At 38.9% G+C, this 19,852-nt stretch overlaps 3 protein-coding genes across 4 annotated transcripts; 1 reads left to right on the top strand and 2 right to left on the bottom strand.

The window, feature by feature from the left end:
- The first annotated feature begins 7,569 nt into the window (after nucleotides 1-7,569).
- On the top strand, nucleotides 7,570-10,632 carry LOC133728805 (galactan beta-1,4-galactosyltransferase GALS3). The gene is made up of 2 exons (XM_062156244.1): nucleotides 7,570-8,922; nucleotides 10,044-10,632. The coding sequence occupies exons 1-2, from the start codon at nucleotides 7,697-7,699 to the stop codon at nucleotides 10,387-10,389; spliced, it is 1,572 nt and encodes a 523-aa protein (XP_062012228.1). The 5' UTR covers nucleotides 7,570-7,696; the 3' UTR covers nucleotides 10,390-10,632.
- Nucleotides 10,633-14,447: 3,815 nt separating this feature from the next.
- LOC133728801 (uncharacterized) lies at nucleotides 14,448-16,098 on the bottom strand. Its single transcript, XM_062156240.1, has one exon. It carries the CDS (start codon nucleotides 15,763-15,765, stop codon nucleotides 14,731-14,733), a length of 1,035 nt encoding a protein of 344 aa, XP_062012224.1. The 5' UTR covers nucleotides 15,766-16,098; the 3' UTR covers nucleotides 14,448-14,730.
- Nucleotides 16,099-16,239: 141 nt separating this feature from the next.
- LOC133728803 (ycf3-interacting protein 1, chloroplastic) lies at nucleotides 16,240-19,143 on the bottom strand. 2 transcript variants are annotated; one of them, XM_062156241.1, is made up of 6 exons: nucleotides 18,671-19,140; nucleotides 18,553-18,597; nucleotides 18,341-18,454; nucleotides 17,381-17,461; nucleotides 16,784-16,954; nucleotides 16,240-16,387 (listed from the first exon to the last, which is right to left on the bottom strand). In XM_062156241.1, the coding sequence occupies exons 1-6, from the start codon at nucleotides 19,016-19,018 to the stop codon at nucleotides 16,298-16,300; spliced, it is 849 nt and encodes a 282-aa protein (XP_062012225.1). In that variant the 5' UTR covers nucleotides 19,019-19,140; the 3' UTR covers nucleotides 16,240-16,297. The 2 variants fall into 2 exon arrangements, with proteins under 2 accessions (XP_062012225.1, XP_062012226.1); XM_062156242.1 differs by lacking the exon at nucleotides 17,381-17,461 and having other exon boundaries at nucleotides 18,671-19,143.
- Nucleotides 19,144-19,852: the final 709 nt, after the last annotated feature.

The raw sequence follows: 19,852 nt of genomic DNA, 5'->3' as shown, positions 1-19,852 counted from the left end.
AAGAACTGAATAGATGGGAATTGGGGTTTAAGGCCCAGGTCTGGATTTTCTGAGTTTTGTGGCTGTTAGCTTCTTAGCTTAGATGAGGTTTAATTTATCAAGTCACACTAGATGGGTGCCATTCTCATATATATCAAGTTATGAATCAATGGAGTTTGTCTCACATAGGACCCGTATAGGAGGATTGGGGCTGAGCCGCTGAGGAATTGGGGGGGGGGGGGGGGGGAGAGAGAGAGAGAGAGAGAGAGACCCAAACTGAACAAAAAAATCTGACTTTGAGGGTGTTATAGGAAGTGAAAAAATATGTGATATGAAATATTATTAAAAAAATAAGAGGGTGTGTGATTTGCAATTTTGGGTGTGCAAATTTCACCCCCTAAATTAATAAATTTAATTACGAAACTCAGTTACTGAGATCGATTTTGTAGAATTGCAGAAATCTTCCTCCTAGTTGGCCATAACTTTTTTTTGAATAGAAATTGACTGTTATTCAATAATCAACAGCCAATTGGCCATAGCTTACATAAGAAATTCAGCAAGAAAAAACCGGTGAAACCTATCCAAGCTAAAGCAAACTAACTAACATCATTGGGCGCTCATAATTAAGCAAGCCTATCCAAGAATGACAAAGTGTTCCCTCCTACGGAAAGAAATCATTTAACTAGCTCTCACTTGCCAATCACGCAATTGTGGTACAAGGAAGGGACTAGAAACGTCATAGAAGACTCATAGAAATTTAACCATCCTCACACAGGCTTAAACCTTCGTCAGAACAATCAAACAAGAAACAGCTCCTTCCCATTCGGGTTGGAGCTTAAATCCACACTTGCTTTATTATTACCTTCTGCTTTCTCCGGAGACAATATACGTTTAGCCCGGCGTCCATGTGGACGACCCTTCTTCTTTGGAGCTGTCCGCATCGAAATCGGAACATCCACCAATCCGCCAAGCTGGAATTCCCGAGGTATAATTGCCAAGTTAGGTTTGAACATCTTTTTTCTCACGCCTAAAGCCCCCTTTGGGCTTTTGTCAGCAGACAGCCCCAGAGCCCCAGCAGTAATGCTCCTTAGCCCAATAGCCCCATCAGAACTGCTCCCCAGCCAAAAAGACTGCAGCCCAGTCAAACCTGCTGTCAACCCTAATTCAAAATTCGGGTTTCTCGCCGGTTTTTTCGGAACAGCCAAAGCTGCAGATTCAGCAGCCCCCGACGCCGGATCACCCACCGCCGACCTAGGTTCTCAACCACCTTTCGCACCAAACCCAACTTCGCCGACACCTCAGAAAGTGTCTCCAGCCCCACGACCACCTCCACAGACTCCTGTGTTCCGGCAGCTGCTTCCAGACCTTCACGGCTCGGTTCCAAAGCATCTCGGGCCGACACCGTCAGTGACAATGCCTTCGCCTCCAGCTTCTGGTCACAGGGACCACTGCCATGGCCGAAGAATCCACATGCCGCACTTAGCCCATGGCACTTCTCATATTGGAACTCCACCATCACTGACACAACCGGCGAGAATTCAAACCTCCGCCGCGTCCAAATCCTCCGGCGAACATCTTGAATCACACGGATCCTCTAGACCGAATCCTTTTTTAGCACCGCCCCCTGATCACCCAGACCAAAATCCCTCAGCGCCTGTCCGATTAGGGTTAATGCTTTCTCATTCCTCATCGCGATCCGCAACCCTTTCACAGCCACCCACACCTCAAGAAGATGCAGCGGCGCCGCCTCGAGGGAAAAGACGCCATCGTAGTCCGCCAGCAACTACATGGAGTTGTTGTAGAACTAGGGACCCCCATAAAGTACCCAGTTCTTCACCTCCATCTCCTTGAATTGGAAGACAAAGATATCCTCCTCCTCTTCCTGCCGAATAAGAACTCTCTCCTTCAATCCCCAAACATTTGAGATTGCCGTCGAGAACAACAGAAGCACTACCGCTTTCTTGGACAGAAGTCAGCCACAAAGATAGAAAAAAGAATCGTGGATAGCGTCCTCTCCACCAACCATGCTCATAATGGCCTCTTTCGACAGTGTCATCTTACCAGACTCGATCAGTTAGACGGCTAGGGCAAGAAACCCTAGCTCAGCAAAGGTCGACTAAGTAATATCTTCAGCACATGTATTATTTAAACATATTCTTCAAAATATTCATTGGCCATCACTTTGATAAAGAAGTTTCTATCAAATTTCCATTTTTCAAGTTAATGTTAATCTCTTTACAAATCAAATCCATTAATTTATCTTTATAATATATAATTGATTTACTTAGGGTGCGTGTGTTTGATGAGATTGTATGACAATGACTTTAATTTATTTGGGAGGTCATGTATTCGAGTCTCATCAAGAGTGGAGAGAAGTGTGCTTTAAAATATATAAATATATATATTTACTTGCTATTGGACTATAGGAGTTGGTATTAATGGATTCAATGGTGATTAAGGACGAAAGTATTCTCATATACGATTTCTAAGAAGATAGTAACCAAAGAGGAAACTATAGTTGAATGAATCCAGAACTGGAATGAACAATCGTTCTCACCGAATAGTGATCGAGTTCTGTAATTATTATTTTTTTAGTTGGGAGGTGTATTAGACACAAGGGTAGTTCAAGGAAACAAAAATTCAAGTAATCTAAAAACGAGTTGTGCAAATAAAATTTCTCATATATATATGAACTTGCTACATGCACACGTCCTCAAATTTTTGCCCATTTTATAGGCAATTTCAATCAAACTCTCAAAGTCTCAATGAATTTGCAACAAAATTACTTTCTGAAAGTGTTACATAATAAAAATACTCTCATAAAAACAATCGCAAATTAGCCATAAACGTAACTAATCATGAAAACTCAATTTAGCATAATTTTATGAATAGAAATGAACAGTTTGTGTTACACTAAAACCTTCGAGTTTTTAGTGATTTAAATTTTCTTTTTGATCGAAATAGACTTTCATTAACAGACAAGACTTCGATAAGAGCAAGTCCACTGGTTCCTCTTTAACCGAGCAAAGCATGGATTTGCTGAGGTGGTGACCGGGCAAGAAAAAAAACTCTCTTCCACCAACAGAAGCTTGACCAGGCAAAGGATGAACTTTCTTGACTTCAGTCAAGAAAAAAGGCAAGAGGATGACATTTTCCTTGCCCAGCCAAGGCCTGTGCCAGCTCGGCCCACACCCAAACGTGGGTGACGTCTGCGGAGAGAGAAGAGGTGAGGCGACCTCGGGGGCAGCAGCAAGGAGAAACTGAAGCAGCAACAGCAAGCATACCCGCCTGGGGTTGCTTCGATCTCGGCCTGGGGGCAGCGTCTGGGCCGGCTGACGCGACGGAGCGGCCGGACGAGGTGAGGCGACCTCGGGGGGGGGGGGGGGGGGGCCGGGTCCTTGGCCGAAGGACGGAGAAAAATCCGGGTCGGGTCGGACGAAACCCGCCAGGTCTGGTGCAGCTGCGAGAGAGAGAACCGGAGGAGGGGGGAAATGAAAAAAAAAAAAGAAAAATTTTCGTCCTTTGAAACAAAATAGAATTTTTTTTTTGCTATTTATAGAAAATTTTCAGATTTCAAAAATTCATAATAAATTTATACAAACTCCGAATATTGAGTTCCATGTATGCACGAGATCGTATCGACGAACTCTACAACTTTTATAAATGAAGTTTTCCCAAATTCCTAATGTATAAAAAGTCAATTTTGACGACCCCCTAAATAACGTAAAAGTTGATGAACAGTCAAAGTGGGTGAACAGTGAAAGATAAACAGTTTTAACCGGTCAAGAAAAAAAAACGGGTGTAAACTCATGTCCAGTGGCAGTGAATAGTAACTTGACTGGTCGAATTCTTGACTTCTCGACTTTGCCTTTTCTTAACTACGGGTGAACTTGCTCTAATAACCTCAACAAAACACATGATTATTCTCTCATAAAAAAAAAAAAAAAACACAATGATCATTTTTTTTTGGGTTTTTGTACCAACAGTGTCTGGAGACTTGGGTGACTGACAATATGATACCCGAACTTATAAAGTTATCAAAGTAATACCCGGACTCAATTTTTCTTATCAACGTAGTACCTGCGGTCAATTTCCGTCACGTCGCCGTTAATCTTGACCACGTGGGACGCACGTGAGTGGCAAAATGAGGGCAAAAAAGACTTTTTCACTCCATCAAACCCTAAATAAATAAATTCAAAATTAAAAATAATTGGTTTTTCTCTCTCCTCCTGAAACTCCATGTTCATCAATTTTTTTTTTTTTTTATCAAATCATGTTCATCATCTTAAATGCAGCAAAAACGCACCCCAAAAAAAAAAACAAAAGAATTCCTAGCAAACATTGATGTTCTTGAACCCATTCAAGTTCATCTTCTTAAACCCAGCAAACCATTATGATGCCATCTTTCTCTCTCTAGAGTTCCAATCAATTGATACAAACTGACAGAACAATAAAACAAGAAAATTTGATCAATTGTACAAACTCAAACAACAAAATCAAGTAAATTTGATCAACAGATCTGCTCTCATTCAACAGATCCATAACTAACATCCAAGTTCACCACATGGCCAAAACCCATAAACTCCTCCTAATTGTCATCCAATACAAAACCTCCATCATTGATCCCAAAACCATCAAAGCTATCATATGGAATCGATATTCCATCAAACTTCACCTTACCCAGTTCCGGCTGAAATATCATAGCGCTATTCCAAACCCAATTCAGACCAGCAAACAACCCACCATCCACCACCTTCTTCTTCTGCTCATCCACCCCAAACCCATAAGACTCACACCACTTCTCAAGCTCGTTATCTGGAAACTCAGTTATCGCCTCTGGAACGCCTGCGTCGATCTCTGCAACACCACTTCCCTCCACTCCCTCCCTTCCTCCAAAGCCGAAGAGAACGCCAAGCTTTGCCACATTGCCGCCGACCTACTCTGCATCGCCGGTGAAGTGTCCGGCGTTCCTTCCCCGGCAATCAAGTCGGCCTCCTTCTACCACAAGACAGGAGTCAAATGGCACGAACTCCGAAAATTCCACCTCGCTTCGTCGTGCTTCGAGAAATCCCCTGATCTCCTCTAGAAGATCGAAATCAGCACGGTCTCCGACGTCGGAGAGAAGAAGCTGAGAGGTGGAGAGGATAAAAAAAAGAAAACGTTGAAGGGAGGGGAATTGAGCGAGAGTGCAGAGGAAGAGATGAGAGGTGGAGAGGATTTAAAAAAAAAAAAAGATAAAAGAAAAAGTAAATAGGTATATATTATTAATAATAAGTAAAATGTCAAATAAAGGGTAAATCAGTCTTTTTACCTTCATTTTGCAACTCACGTGCGTCGCACGTGGTCAAGATTAACGGCGACGTGACGGAAATTGACCGCAGGTACTACGTTGATAAGAAAAATTGAGTCCGGGTATTACTTTGATAACTTTATAAGTTCGGGTATCATATTGTCAGTCACTCAAGTCTTCAGACACTGTTGGTGCAAAAAACCCTTTTTTTTCCGACTAGAAACACAATGATCCTTGATGAAATTTATCAACAAAAAAAAAAAACGAAAAAGGCCATAAAGCAGATCCTTGATGGAGGCGTTGCGTCCTTAAACGACCCACGTGGCACAATGCAACGTGTCAGGGTATGGAAAGGCGTAAGCGAGACTGTTCAAATTCAATTAAAATAATTGGGAAAAAGATGGTCCCCACCAGCTGATGTCCTTTTATAGAGAAGACAGCCTACATTGCCAGGTGGCAGTTTTGACAGCGTCGAAACCTGCTGGTTTTCAGCAGCGAATCCTCCACGTGTCCACCCCTCCCCATCACTCGCGATCTCCTATTGCACCGATTATTTTTTCTTTTTTTGGGTTTCGCAACAGCCGCCGACACATTTCATTCCTTGGTAAAATATTAGTTACCAGCTAGTCATCTTGGACTTGTAAATTTCAAATGGTTAAAAATAGAAAATCATGGTAAAAATAACTAAATGGGTTACATTGTATACGCGAATGCAGGTAAAGGAGAACTTGGGGGAATCATAACATTGACTGAAAAACATGACATTCTTTTTCCTTTTTTCATTATGGGATGAGAAAAGGTGGAGTTGGGGAAAAAGTAGGGCTAAAGGAAATGCAACATGTACATATGATCATTTGGGAATAATAATGATCAAGATGTTAAGTGTCATTACACTTTAATAAATAATACGTTAGAAATACCCTATGGGTGGTGTTTTTTTTGTACATTTTTAGGTCATATAACATGCTAGATGTTTGTTCAAACAAAAACATGCTAGATGTAAATACTCAGTAACAAAATATAAACATGCTATCAGAATTGAAGAATTGAAGTGAAGTTTGGTCGAATTTGACGAGAATGTGAATGTCGCTTGTTTGACCTACCATATATTAAGTTTAGCTTTACATGATTTACGTTCATTTAAACTCGAGTTGAACTTAAATCCGATTGATTAACTAACATGTGAACTTTACGAAAAGAATTTCATTTAAATTTGAGTTGAATTGAATCCCAACTATTAATTGAATATACGTAACTTGTACGAATTCAATCCAAATCTGTCTCCGATTTGTCAAATCCTCATTTGGTGAGTTCAATGCTAATCTATCTATCTCCCATGTGTCAAACTTTCACTCACTGCATCTTCCTAACAGCATGGATGTATAGTCTCTCCATATTCGAAAATTCTTCAGTACACGGAGGGTGAATGTGCACGGCGTATGTGGTGAAATCTGAGCCGTCGGATACGTTATCCAAGTTGATCATCTGATCCAAAATATCTGGGCCCACGTAGTGTAACCAATCAGAGTTGTTGCACATGGGCCGTGTATGTACACGGCCGTTTACCGAAGACTCTCCGCTCCATATTATAGAAAAAGTTAAAATCAGTGACAAAAAGCCTATTAGATAAGGATCTAGAAAGAGGAAACAAATGAACTAACTTGGTAACATACAAAATTGGACCTCTTTGCTCCCCAAGCATAACCACATTGTTACAAACCGGTCAATACTTTACATATCTTTCACTGTTCAAGAAAGTACTATACCTAAATTCACAGTCCAGAAATAAATCTCACTGCTACCCCAACAAAAGAAAAAGAACATTACAAAGAAGGGCACAACCCAAAACGAGTAACGTAAAATCCAATTATGATGTTCAACTGAGAAACAATAATTACCAAGACGACAGTCAATAAAAGCAGCCTCCATAATTAGAGAGTCGTTGCAAACCAAAAATTTACTAGTTTTAACTTACTGGTCAAAAACGTCATAACTATGTCTAAAACCCAATCAAAATCTAATCCTACTAAATATCTTCGCAAATCTCAGTCTCTGACCAATACTAACTCGTAATCGAATTGGCAAGCTACCTCATTCCGATTAAAAAAAAAAAAAAATCCAACCCCAGTATAAACCCAAAGCAGCAGAACTGTTCACTTTCCTCCTCCTCCGCGTTCTTAGTTAAATCAGTCCTTGTCCAGTTAATCCCGTAAACTAATAATCACAATTTCACACCCACAATTCCTCCCCCAGTAAAACCCAAAAAGATTCATATATATACTTTCCTCCAACATTATATAAAATACTCCAAAAACAGAGACACCCCACACTAGCGAGAATTTCATCTCTCTAGTTCTCACCACTTTTCGCCCATACCTCCTCCTCACCCTTCTTCAGAGCCGTAGAAGCTCTCTACACACATTATCAATGGCCAAAGAGAAGCAGAAAGAAGAGAAGAAGCTCTACGTCGGCATAGCATGGAACTACACAGCCGAGCTGAAGCTGCTGCTAACAGCTCTCCTCATCCTCTGCACTCTCGCCACCCTCCTCCAGTTCATCCCTTCCCGCTTCACCATCTCCACCTCCGACCTAAGGGTCTGCATCTCCCGGGTCCTCACTCCGGCCCAGCCCCAGCAGGCCCAATCCCCGGCCCAGCAACAAGAAGATAGTATTGTAACTAATGTTGATATTTCAGCTGCTGCTGCTGCTTCTGCTTCACCGCCGCCGCTTCCGTCTCCTCCGCCTCCTCCTCCACCGCCGCCGACGGAGGAGGTTCTGAGCAACGGAATAATAAAACGCGTGTTTAACCCGCACGGCTCGGCGGCTTATAGCTATATCAACATGGGAGCTTACAGAGGAGGAATGAACACTTTTGCTATAATGGGTTTAGCGTCGAAGCCTCTCCACGTGTACTCAAATCCGACGTACGAATGCCAGTGGATCCCCACCGTCAACTCCTCCGCCACCGTCTCCGCCGTCGGATACAAGATCCTACCGGACTGGGGCTACGGCCGAGTTTACACCGTTGTGGTGGTTAACTGCACATTTTCTCAGCCCGTTAATTCCGATAACTCCGGCGGCAAGTTGGTCCTTCTCGCCTCCACCGGCGGCGGCGGTGACCGGAACTTGAACGTCACCGACGAGATTGAGGCCTTGACAGAAAACCCAGGAAGCTTAGACCCTTCAATCTTCACTTCCAAGCCTAAATATGATTATTTTTATTGTGGGTCATCTTTATATGGGAATTTGAGTCCTCAGAGAGTGAGGGAGTGGATTGCTTACCATGTGAGGCTGTTTGGACCCAGATCTCATTTTGTGATTCATGATGCTGGTGGGATTCATGAGGAGGTTTTGGAGGTTTTGAAGCCATGGATGGAGTTGGGGTACGTGACCTTGCACGATATAAGAGACCAGGAGAGGTTTGATGGGTACTATCACAACCAGTTCATGGTGGTGAATGATTGTTTGCATAGGTATAAGTTCATGGCAAAGTGGATGTTCTTTTTTGATGTGGATGAGTATATCTATATGCCTCCCAAGAGCACCCTCAAAACTGTTCTGGATTCTCTGGCTGAGTATTCACAGTTCACCATTGAACAGATGCCAATGAGCAACAAGCTCTGCCGCATTGAAGATTATCACAAAACTCACAGGTACATACATCATCACACACCCTGAAATTTTATGTTCCTTTTGCTTTTTCTGAAATTGGGTATGTCAAATACTCAAATTTGTGATCATAGTTAGTATAGAATTACTCAGAATCAGATTTTGACATGTGGGATATCTTCATTACATCAAATTGATTTGAGTGAATTGACCTATCCATGTTAGTTTAACAATCTCATTCCATTGTTGGTGATCAAAGTTTCTCAATTAATTGGTGAGCATTGGATTCTTACTGGCATGAATATGATTGAAGCAGCATTATGGGGTTTCTGTAGATCACTTTAGGGTCATTGTTTCTTATGGCGGTTGTGTCTTGGAACTTTTTGCATTTTCATGTTTTAAAAATTTATTTTGTAATTTTTTTTTGGGCACATTCTTCTGCATTTATTGAAGATTCCTGCTTTGCTTAATTTTACTTGGGCAAGTTGTAGTGGGTTGAACTTTGTTCTCAAGTGGGTGTTTCTTATTGTTGGTTAGGGCCTTATTAATAGTATAATTACCCATCTTTCTGCAAGTGTCACTTTTTTATGAGAAGCATCAGAACCAATCTTCAATAATAGATGTTACTTTTCCTTTATAAGATACAAGAACAGTGAGAATGATCAGAATGATATTATTTGGTCGAGGAAAAGGTGTGAAGATGTTGTGAACTTGAGTTGTTAGATCTCTATTTGAAGTGATTTCAATTGCCAGCTTTCCTTTCTTATTCAAGATGAATTTACAACGATCAAAGATGTTGTTTATGGAAATGAAAAATTGGGCGTAGTGAAATGAGTAGGGAGAAAAACAAAAAGAAATAGTGTATGTTGTTTGATTATTTAAGTTGAGTTGAGATTAAGACTGATGCTGATGCTGACCAAAGAAAAATAAAAATGAAATACCGTATTGGAAGATTAGGACTGATTTGTTGGGACATATGATTATTTTTGTGATCAGATCTGGATTCCAGTATAGATGTTAGTCACAAGAAGTTTCCAATTCCAATAACCATGTGAAGTGTTGAAAATTAGGCTCTAAAATTGTCAATTTATGACTTCAGCATATTCTTTAGTGTTCATCTTCTTCTGCTCACATGCTAATGTGTTTTACATTTTTGATGGTGCAGAAAATGGGGGTTTGAGAAACTTGTGTTCAAGGATGTGAAGAAAGGCATAAGAAGAGACCGAAAATACGCGGTGCGACCGCGCAATGTGTATGGCACCGGGGTGCACATGTCGCAGAACCTAGCTGGGAAGACGACGCACAAAACTGAGAACAGGATCAAATATTTCCATTACCACGGTACCATTGCAGACAGGCGTGAGCCTTGTAAGAAGCTGATCAATGACACACAGATCTACCTTGACAAAGTCCCTTATGTTATGGACACAACCATGAGAGATGTTGCAGGGGCTGTGAAGAGATTTGAGCAAAGAATGATTGGATCCAGGTTACAACAGACTAGGCAATGATAGAACAGAACAGAACATCATCTTCCCAGTTTTTTCTCAGTACTCTCTCTCTGTTTTTTTTTTTTTTTTTTTTTTGATATGTGAATCTTTAATTTATAGTTGCTGTAGAGAAATTCTTTTGGGGGGGGGGTTCTTCCTTGTATTATAGTTTTTAGTAAAGGTATAAGTTACAGGTTGGTATATGAATATGATCACTATGGTTTTGAGAAAAATAATTAGAGGTGTTCTTATTCTAATTCTTTATTTATTTGTTTAACTTGACAATAAATTATGGTGAATGATTAATCAAATTCATTGCTAGATTGAATAGTCGGTAGGAATTTTAAGGACCACCACCAGCACTGAGGCAATTGAAGGTGGCTTTGGTGGCAAAAAGTGCTTTTCATAGCTACTTTTCCTTTAAATTTGCTACTCCTCGTCACTTTTTATTTTTGTCCTCTTGGATTTATTTATGCTTTGCTTTTATATCCAATTATCCATTAACTTAGAAAAAGATTTCCAGAATGTTATACCTGGGGCTTTTTACATTTCCAAGCATCACATTTTCTGAAATGAACTTTGGTTTTGTGCAGCCCTGAAAGATTTATCTTAAAGCTGTACTGTATATGAATTTTGATGTATATTAAGCTTTGGAATAATGCAAAGTTCACAAAGAGTTGGGCTTTATCTAATATCTATGGAAGAAGTCAAAAAGAGCTGGTGGGTGATATGTCTCATCCTTTTAACTAATCTAACACATGGACTGAAAGTAAGGAAATCAAAGAATGAATCAACAATGGTTTAGATAAAAACTGTCCTCTTGTTTATAGAGTATTCCCTGGCATGTCTTTCAGACTCTGCTTTCTTTTACCTTTCATTTTCAGTTTCCCCACACCACTCTTTAATCATCACCTAACGGGACAACTGTGGCTCTTGTAACCCTGTTGGTGTTTGATAATGATGTACCTATTTTCAGGCTCTAATAAAAGAGTTTATTAATCAGTTTGACGTATTATTTGTTATCGGATCATTATTAGTTGAAATTTTGTTTGCACATTAGTGGTTTTGGGCATATTTTATGCAAACTAGTAAAATTAGAGCAAGATGTGGAGACAAAATAATAGGTCCATTTATAATTTATTTGAAGATGTTTAGCTATAGAGGCAAATTGTATTGAAAAAGTTAGGAGTTCAACAAGAGGGTACGACATGATCAAAAAAAAAAAAAACAAGAGGGTACGAGAGAGTGCTTGAAGATTCAAATATGACATAATTAGCGTAATTGGGTAAATTTACGTAACTTAATATGCAAATTCATCTCATTACTCGGATGACAAGTCTCCGAAACTTGGTGGTTTCGAGTTAGGACCTTACACTAAAATATAAACAAAGACAACGATAGCAGTCGTGAGGAGGGACTTTAAGCCGTTTCGTTTGAAAAATAAAAACAAGCAGGCAAGGACCCGTGAAGAAGCCAACGAAGGAGAGACTGCCAATTGGTCATCCTCGCCATGAAGAAATATTAATGCTATATATATTATATAATCTGAGACTCTCTGAGAGCATATGCTTCACAATATGAGTCGGTCCAAGATTGTATGAGAATGTGGCCGATTTAGAGGGTGACAACCCGAAAAATAATGGGTGGTGGGTCGGTTTGGTGACCCCAGTGATGAATATGACCTAAAATGATCTAGGTTTGATGTAGCAGCTCATGCCTTTGAAGCTTTCTAATAAATGGTGGTCTGTAACATTAACATAAGGATTTATTACTTTCCCATCTGGTGGAGGAGAGGGGATCATTGGCTTTATGAGGCAAATTGGGTTTTACTTGCTGAAGTGAAGTGTGTGTCTGAGTGTTAGGTTTTCTGAGGTAGGTTGCTTCTGCATCACTCTGCCTCTTTCTTTTCACAAAGTACAAGAAAACCCAGACCCAGTTCTTTGCAGACTCTCTGGCATTATATATTATTAATGATTCTTTGCAGACTTAATTGCCTCCTAATCAAGAGGCTAATGTGATGATTAAGGGGATAGCTTGCCAGAAACTGTTGCTCGAGAATATTATTTTTCTATGTAAATTATTAATGGAAAGAAATACAATAAGAGAGACCCATTATTTGGAAAAACATGTGGGTTGATTGCTTCCATGTGAGAAAGAGGCCGTGTGAGGCTGTAAGCTAGCTAGAGAAAAAGGGTGTTATACATATGTTACTGTTTGTTAGTATTGCTTTCGTATAATCGTATTAGATTTTCTGTGTTGTCTGAGTTTAGGTTTAAAAATACAGAAGATGATAAAAGGGGTTTTGGCTGGCTATGCGTAGCGCGTTTGGTGAATAATTGGGTGCCAACACCGGCCGCCCTAGCGGTGGAGGTTTGCGTTGCCATGCAGCTGGCACTGGCTGCTGCGCTTTCAACTTCCCATTTGTATTATTATCACTACTATCCCACATTTTTTGTTTTTCTTTTTTTAGAAAACGATCGGCCCAAGACTAATTGCCAAGAGTTCTGTTAGGGTTCCGAGAGAGAGGCAAAGGCGCTCGAGTTTAGGTTTCAAAGCCAAGTATTGAGACTAGCTCAATTTTACTTGAAAGGTATTATACGCACGTTATTCAACATTTCACGTATAACTGAAATTAAGAATCTTGAGAGAAAGTGTTGCATTGTCAACTGTGCTAATATAAGAGTTCATGGAGTATAAATTCACATTTCTAATTTCTTTCACGGTTTTAGGTTGTTTAGGCGTATCGCGTATGTTTACAATAAAAATATATAATATTTGAAATTACTGAAGTAGTGATTATTTCTGTGGGACATTTACGGATTAGTCCGATAAGTATCAATTCAGTGATTCACATACATGTCCTTTTTTTTTTTTTTTGGTCAAACACATACATGTCCTTGAAGACAACATATTTCTCCTCCCTTCACCTCTCATGTCCCTCCTTAGCGTTTAAAGATTAAAATTTTGAAAAACATGTACATATTGACTGTTCAAGTAAAACGTTTGATATTTTGACTACCGAAAGATTAATTGTTTGCTTACACTTTCGGTCTCGATAAGGAAGTGTACATAAATCTCTTTATTTCTAAAGCTACGATGAATTGATTGGAGAGAAAAAAAAAAAAAAAGAGTAAGGAATTTTTTTTGTTTGTAAAAGAGTAAGGAATTGATAGTCGACGGGCTAATCCAAGTTTGTTCAAGGTCAAAAATAGTGCCCACACGTCACATGAAGGGATCATGTTCAAAAGCATGGTTTACCATGTATGTCCCAATTCGTGTTGGCCTGTCACTCTTGTCTGCAAATCTTCCCTGGTTAAATTTGGAAAAATACAAAATGTCCAAATCTTGATCATGTAGTTGACGATTTTTTTAGAAGAAGTTTCGTAGCCAAAGCAAGGTCCGTCGGTGTCACTTGCAAATTTGCAATGCACACGTTGCTAGTAATGATTGAAATTTGGTAAGTATTAGGGGTCCAATTGTTCCAATAAACAAAGTCCAGGCCCCCTCTTTCTCTTTGGCTAGGGCAGCCTCGGCCAAGACTTTTATGCACATGATCGTTACATTACTCAATTATGATCAGTTTTGATACATTGCACAATTATTATGATCTAATTTAATAGAAGTTTTGATTGATTAATATAATCTGTAAACAAATAAACGGAATAACTAATTGTCTCTTAAGTTTACTCATATTTACCAATTTATTTCATAACTTTCCATTTTTAATAAAGTATATTTTTTCTATTTTTTTTTATCAATTTACTAATAGCTCATTCCAGAAGTTTAACCAAATTCACCTGATCACGTGCTAGCCCCATAAGGGTATTTCATAATTTTCCCCTTCAACACGATACACATTAAGTACTTACATAATCGATAAAGTATTACAAAATATGTTTAAATAACGCAATTGTGAATTGCAAATTTGAAAAATGAAAAATCCTACAAAATTAAGAGTGTAAATTTTACTCCCCTAAAATCATCTTACGAAAAGCTCAATCTTATGCGTCAGCTTGAACGCAACACGATTATGGATTATTCAACTAATTAGATTAATGCCACACCTTGGAATCCAAAGAAGGCGTTTTTTCCTCCGCCCAAGCCTGTTGGGCAGTTTCAGTAGTTTTTGAGGCTTAGTTGCACAGAGTTGGCAGGTTTTTGAGGCTTAGTGGGATAAGGAATGGCCCAATATTCTTAAGCTCAGCCCAATCCAAAGCTCTTCAGGTTGATGCCCAGTTCCGATCCATGAGCAGAGAGTAGGATCACAAAATAATAACAAAACAGGCTCAGTAGTTTGCATTATTTTACAAAATGCAAAGTACATTCATCAAAACTTGATCAAATATAGCAAAGGCCATATAGTCATGCACTCTGTGCTTCTAAGAAAGCATTGAAATCCTCTCTAGCTTTGCGCAAGCGAGGCGTGATGCAAGAACCTGGTGAGGCAGGGTAAGATTTGGGAGATGATGTCGAAAACCGAACGTGGCGCGGCGATTCATATGATTTTCTAGCTGCTGATGTTCTGGCTGAGCCATTCTTCAGGACTCCTTTTATATCCTTGTCAAAGAGGAAACCTGTAGTAACTGGTGAATGTGCATCATTTACATTGCCTCTTATTAACTCCAGAGGCAGATCAAAGTGACCCATGGAGTCCTCTAAATTGCCACTTACCATAACTTGAGAAGCCCAAGAACCACACTCAAATTTTTCCAAGGAAACTGATCTAGAGATGACATTTTGATTTTGCAGTTCGGATTCTCCCTTTCTTGCTCTCACTGGCTTTGCCTTGCTGCCGAAGCCAGGAAGGTAAAGGCAGAGAGCTCCACATTTGAACTCATCGATATCATCACTTGGATCATTGTTCTTGCCATTTTTATGCACAGCTCTGTTGACTTCAGTTTTGGAGAAGCTAGTGTAATTGGTATATGCTTTGTTGACAATTTCAATGGCATTTGGTTGAATCAGCCAAAGATCAAAGTCATCAGGAGCATATTCTCTTCCTTCACCGCACGACTTGGTCCGTCGAAATTGTTCTTGTTGCAGAGGAAGCGGGTTGTAGGATGCAGAGTGGAGGTGGTTCACGTCCTCAACTTGCTGGGGAGATACTTGCCTTTCATTCTTCCATTTCTTCTTCAACAATGAGGCGCCAAATCGTGGTGATGAGGCGGCTGAACTTGGCAGACTTAAGCTTAAAAACTTGGAATTTGTAGGAGGCAATAGGGGCGGCAGTTGGTTCGGTCCTTTTGGCTTTGGAGTAGTAACAACAGTCTGCACTGGATTATCACTCAATTCTCTGTTCAATGATATTGGATCCACAGAAATCTGCTTTTCCATCGTTGTGTTCCGAATGCCATAGCTTGAGATATGAAGCATTTCATCTGAAACTGGATCTCCCATGGTATAGAAAAAGCAGAAATCCTGAGGAGGAAGATGGTTTGGGATTGGACTACTTAAGGAAGAGGTAAAACAGGCTTATGGTTTAGACGTGTGCAGCATATTCCCAAGTACCACATCTAGTAGTGATAACCATGTTCTCTCCTTAAAATAACTCTAATCTATTCTTTAATCCCTACGAAGAAGTTGACTTGAACAAAAAAGGAGTAAATTATTCAAATTGAGTTCCTAAATATCAGAGAAGGGGATAATCATCCTAAGAGTTTAGGATGGAGTATCAAGCTTGTTGATATGCTTGCGTCAGAACTATATAAGATTCATACATGCAAGCAATACAGGAATATATGCAGAATAAACAAAGCAAATGGTTGATGGCAGTGTACCATAATATTACAGAAACATGACATTAGCATCATTATTAGGATATAAAAACTTGTGTAAAAGCATAGGAACATGACAATAACACTATATTCAATATATTGCAAGGCATAGATATTTTTTTAATTGAAATATATATGGCATTTAGACAAGATTTCTACTGGAGTGAATTGTAAAATAAAATTAATACCACTGATACACCGATAATGACTGGAAAAAGTGTGACTAAGTACAGTGCTCCGTAGCCCTGCAAGATAATAAAATGTCTTAAGAACCAAGGATTAGCTAAACCAGAAAAGCATTTACAACATTAAGCTCTGAGTTAATGAGTACTTAATGTGTAATTAAACTTTAATCAGCATTCATATTGCACAGGCTAAAAAGTACTGATGAGCTGTTCTTGAATGAACTAAATCAAGAAGGTATCATAGTAATCTACTTCTATTTCAAATTCTAAACATTACTTACAACAATGGTAAATTATTCTTTTGTTTTTCCTTTTTACATTATTACTGTAAACCAGAACATAATTAGCTATATATGTGTAATAGTGTATTCATTATTCCATATTCTTCTTAATCTGATAATTGCAGGAACATGATTAAAAACACCAATTCATCGTGAGAAAGCCAAAGAAACAAACCACAACTGAAGGCACATCTGACTCATCCTTAACATCAGCATCGTCAATCTCTGCAGCTGTATCCCAATCAATGTTCAGTCTCTTAGCAGCCTCTTTCAGATCAATACCGGTGTCTGTGACTCTTGCATATAGTGATTTTCCCGGCTTTTTCTTTGCTGGTTTAATCTGAACCTACAGAATGACAAAATTTAAAACAAATGAGAAATTTGATACCCAGAGTTGGACAGATAATTATGAAAGAGTACGGTGGTGAGCCATCTCATGAAAAGTCTATGGTGAAAGTAAAATGTCATCTGTTCTGTGTTTTCTGAGATTCTGTAACGAGCATTGAAAAAAACATTTCAATTGAGGAGTTCAGCAGGAAATCTTCATCGCATGAGTTCTAACATGTTGACTAAGATAAAAAAAAAATTGTATAATTTTTCAGACAGATTTATTTTGATTTGGCAGTATCACAAGTCTTTCCCAGAGTAAAAGAGTGGACCATTAGGACAAACAAGGAGAAGTCACAACCAAAAAATCGAAACCTTAAAAAAGTGTCTACAGATTACAGACAAAAAGTATCATATCTAAAATCAATTCAAGTTACAATAATACCTCTAGATTGGGCCATCGATTCATTTCCTCAGCTAGCAGTTTAAGTGCAAGTCGATTTTTGGGGATTTTCCCCTCATGCACCTATATCAGCAATCACATATTAAGGGCATTATAAATAGATTTTCTCATTTCAATTTTCAACATCTCATGAATCTCAAAGACAAGGTATCCTTCTTCTGCCAAAAAGACTAGACATCAAAACGAAGAGCAATTACTAGCATACAAATTCAACTTTGGTTACTAATAATAAAATAATATACTATAAAATCATCTTTCTTCATCATACTCAAGACCACAAAGCTTTTATAATACAGTTATCAGTAGGAACTCTTTCTTCCACTCATCCAGAAGCTATAATTGAACTTTACATAAACAAGGCACAGCTGAGAACAATATTTCACAACAAGAAAGTTCAATATAAAAACTGAGTGATGACAGAGAATTTATCAAAGTCAAGATTGAGCAATGATAACCACTACTCCATGTTATAGCAATTATCATAGGTCTGATGAATTCTTTTGAGAATTGAAATGCATTATAAGCTACTAATATTCTAGTTCTGCTCATTCTTTATACATTGCTTCCTTAATTATTGATATAATACGACCCCCCAGCAGAGAAAAATGGATACTTGTTTGACTAACTACAATCCATAGTGAAATTAATTGATGAATAACAAATGCCAAACATGCATGTACTGAAGAATGTCTCTAAAACTACCCCCCGCCCACTGTTCGGACTACGTGTACCCAATTTGTGTAGTTGGACTAGATTCCACCAACCATTTGATCCTAGCTTCATGTATTCTTTGATTGTATAAGACAATAGTGTGAAATGTAATGATATCATTGTAACCAAAAACATCCACACATGCGGTAATTTGGCAGTTTCATGAATCATGGCATTCTAAATTCGCTTACAATGAGCACAAAGCATAGGAATTTAAAAGGTAGGACTTACTTCTTCAAGAACAGCAGCCAACTCTTCTCTGGTCGGAGCATCGGGATCCTCAATGCCAAGGAGTCTCCTCCGCTCAACTTCTCTTATGTCCTCAATCGCAATAGTAAGCTTAACCTTCATATTGATCCACAACATTGCAAAGTCAATCGAGATTGAGAAAATCAAGTAGTAAAGAAATAGAACAAAGAAATGCTCAAAAAACTGTATTATACCTCATTGAATATCATGTCTCTGTTGTTCTTAAGAAGCTCTAACACCTATCAACAACAAGAGTGAGTTTCAGGGCCAAGTGAAAAGAAACCCATGAATCTATGAACTAAAGCAGCATACCCTTTTGATTTGGCTGATGTATTCGAGGTCGTCAGGAGTAGGGTCACTTTCTTCTTCTTCTTCTTGGTCATCGTCTTCATCTTCTTCATCTTCTTCATCGTCCTGGTCTTGTTGGGTAGTCCAAGATGACGACGGAGACGATGAAACTTGCAACTTCCTATCTGGGTTTCCGGCGAGTAGTATTGTGGACCTTGGGCGGTGGCGGAGAGTGAGCTGAGGCCGTGAAGGGTGGCAATGGCAATGGTTGAACCAGACTGGGAGGGTTTGGGACGAAGAAGAAGATGAGGAGGAGTAAGCGTGTGATGCGAGTGGCGCCACCTGGAGCATTTGCGAACTCGTCATCATCATCGCTCCACTAGAGTGAGGAGCTGAAATCTTTTACAGGGTTCGTTGCATTGGGAATGTGTGTTCTGGGTAGAATTACGGGTTAATTCTATCCTCAACCTTTCTTCTTTACATGCAATTTTAATGGTTAGTTGATCAAAGAATTACTATTTTTGTGGGTTTTAAACTCGTACGTAGTTGAGTCCAAACTCCAAAGGTCCAACCAAAGTTTGGGTTTTCCATGTACATTGTTTTGGACTCAATCCAAACTTCTCATTGAACACATGCCAACACCATTTTGGTTTTTGTTTTTACAAATTTTTTTTATCAAATCATTAAAAGCATGTCCAACAACTTTCCTAAAATTTTCTTATTATAGAGATTCAAAAGTTAAAATTTTTATCCATTTAAAAAAAAAAGTTAAAATTTCTATAATTTTTTATAACAATAAAATAAAAATAAAAATTTCAACAAGTTCTCCATTACAATCTCTATAACTTACTATCTAGACCTAAATATGATATTACTTTTTAAATTAAAAAATGTAATTAAATAATTTATGGCGCATATATATAGCATTCGGTAACTGGTTGCTAGCCCAACACTAAAACTATCAAATGCTTTAAGTTGGCGTGTAAAACGTGTTATTCAACCCGACAATTTAGTAGTCAATTATTGAATAGTATGGTGAGAATTTTATAACCCAAATTAAGGGTTGGAGCAAGATATTGAGACTTAAAGAAAAATCAAGTCAAAAAGAAAAAGCAGGTCCCCTACCCTAGTGAGCCAGTACATTATTAATTTTACGCGTCTCTAGCTTCTTATTTAATTTGATCACTTATCGTGCTTGATCAGTAC

Source organism: Rosa rugosa, chromosome 2, assembly GCF_958449725.1.
Source record: "Rosa rugosa chromosome 2, drRosRugo1.1, whole genome shotgun sequence".
In the NCBI taxonomy this organism is placed as follows: domain Eukaryota; kingdom Viridiplantae; phylum Streptophyta; class Magnoliopsida; order Rosales; family Rosaceae; genus Rosa; species Rosa rugosa.
Note: the sequence above shows the minus strand (reverse complement) of the source record. Positions and strands in the feature narration are given on the sequence as shown.

Excerpts from the sequence above, each read along its gene's own strand:
- LOC133728803 (XM_062156241.1), bottom strand. The coding sequence starts at position 19,018 with ATGATGATGACGAGTTCGCAAATGCTCCAGGTGGCGCCACTCGCATCA. Across the intron at positions 17,462-18,340 it reads TGGCTGCTGTTCTTGAAGAA|GTGCATGAGGGGAAAATCCC; the intron begins GTAAGTCCTACC and ends TTGCTGATATAG. Across the intron at positions 16,388-16,783 it reads CAGATGTGCCTTCAGTTGTG|GGCTACGGAGCACTGTACTT; the intron begins GTTTGTTTCTTT and ends ATTATCTTGCAG.
- LOC133728801 (XM_062156240.1), bottom strand. The coding sequence starts at position 15,765 with ATGGGAGATCCAGTTTCAGATGAAATGCTTCATATCTCAAGCTATGGC.
- LOC133728805 (XM_062156244.1), top strand. The coding sequence starts at position 7,697 with ATGGCCAAAGAGAAGCAGAAAGAAGAGAAGAAGCTCTACGTCGGCATA. Across the intron at positions 8,923-10,043 it reads GATTATCACAAAACTCACAG|AAAATGGGGGTTTGAGAAAC; the intron begins GTACATACATCA and ends TTGATGGTGCAG.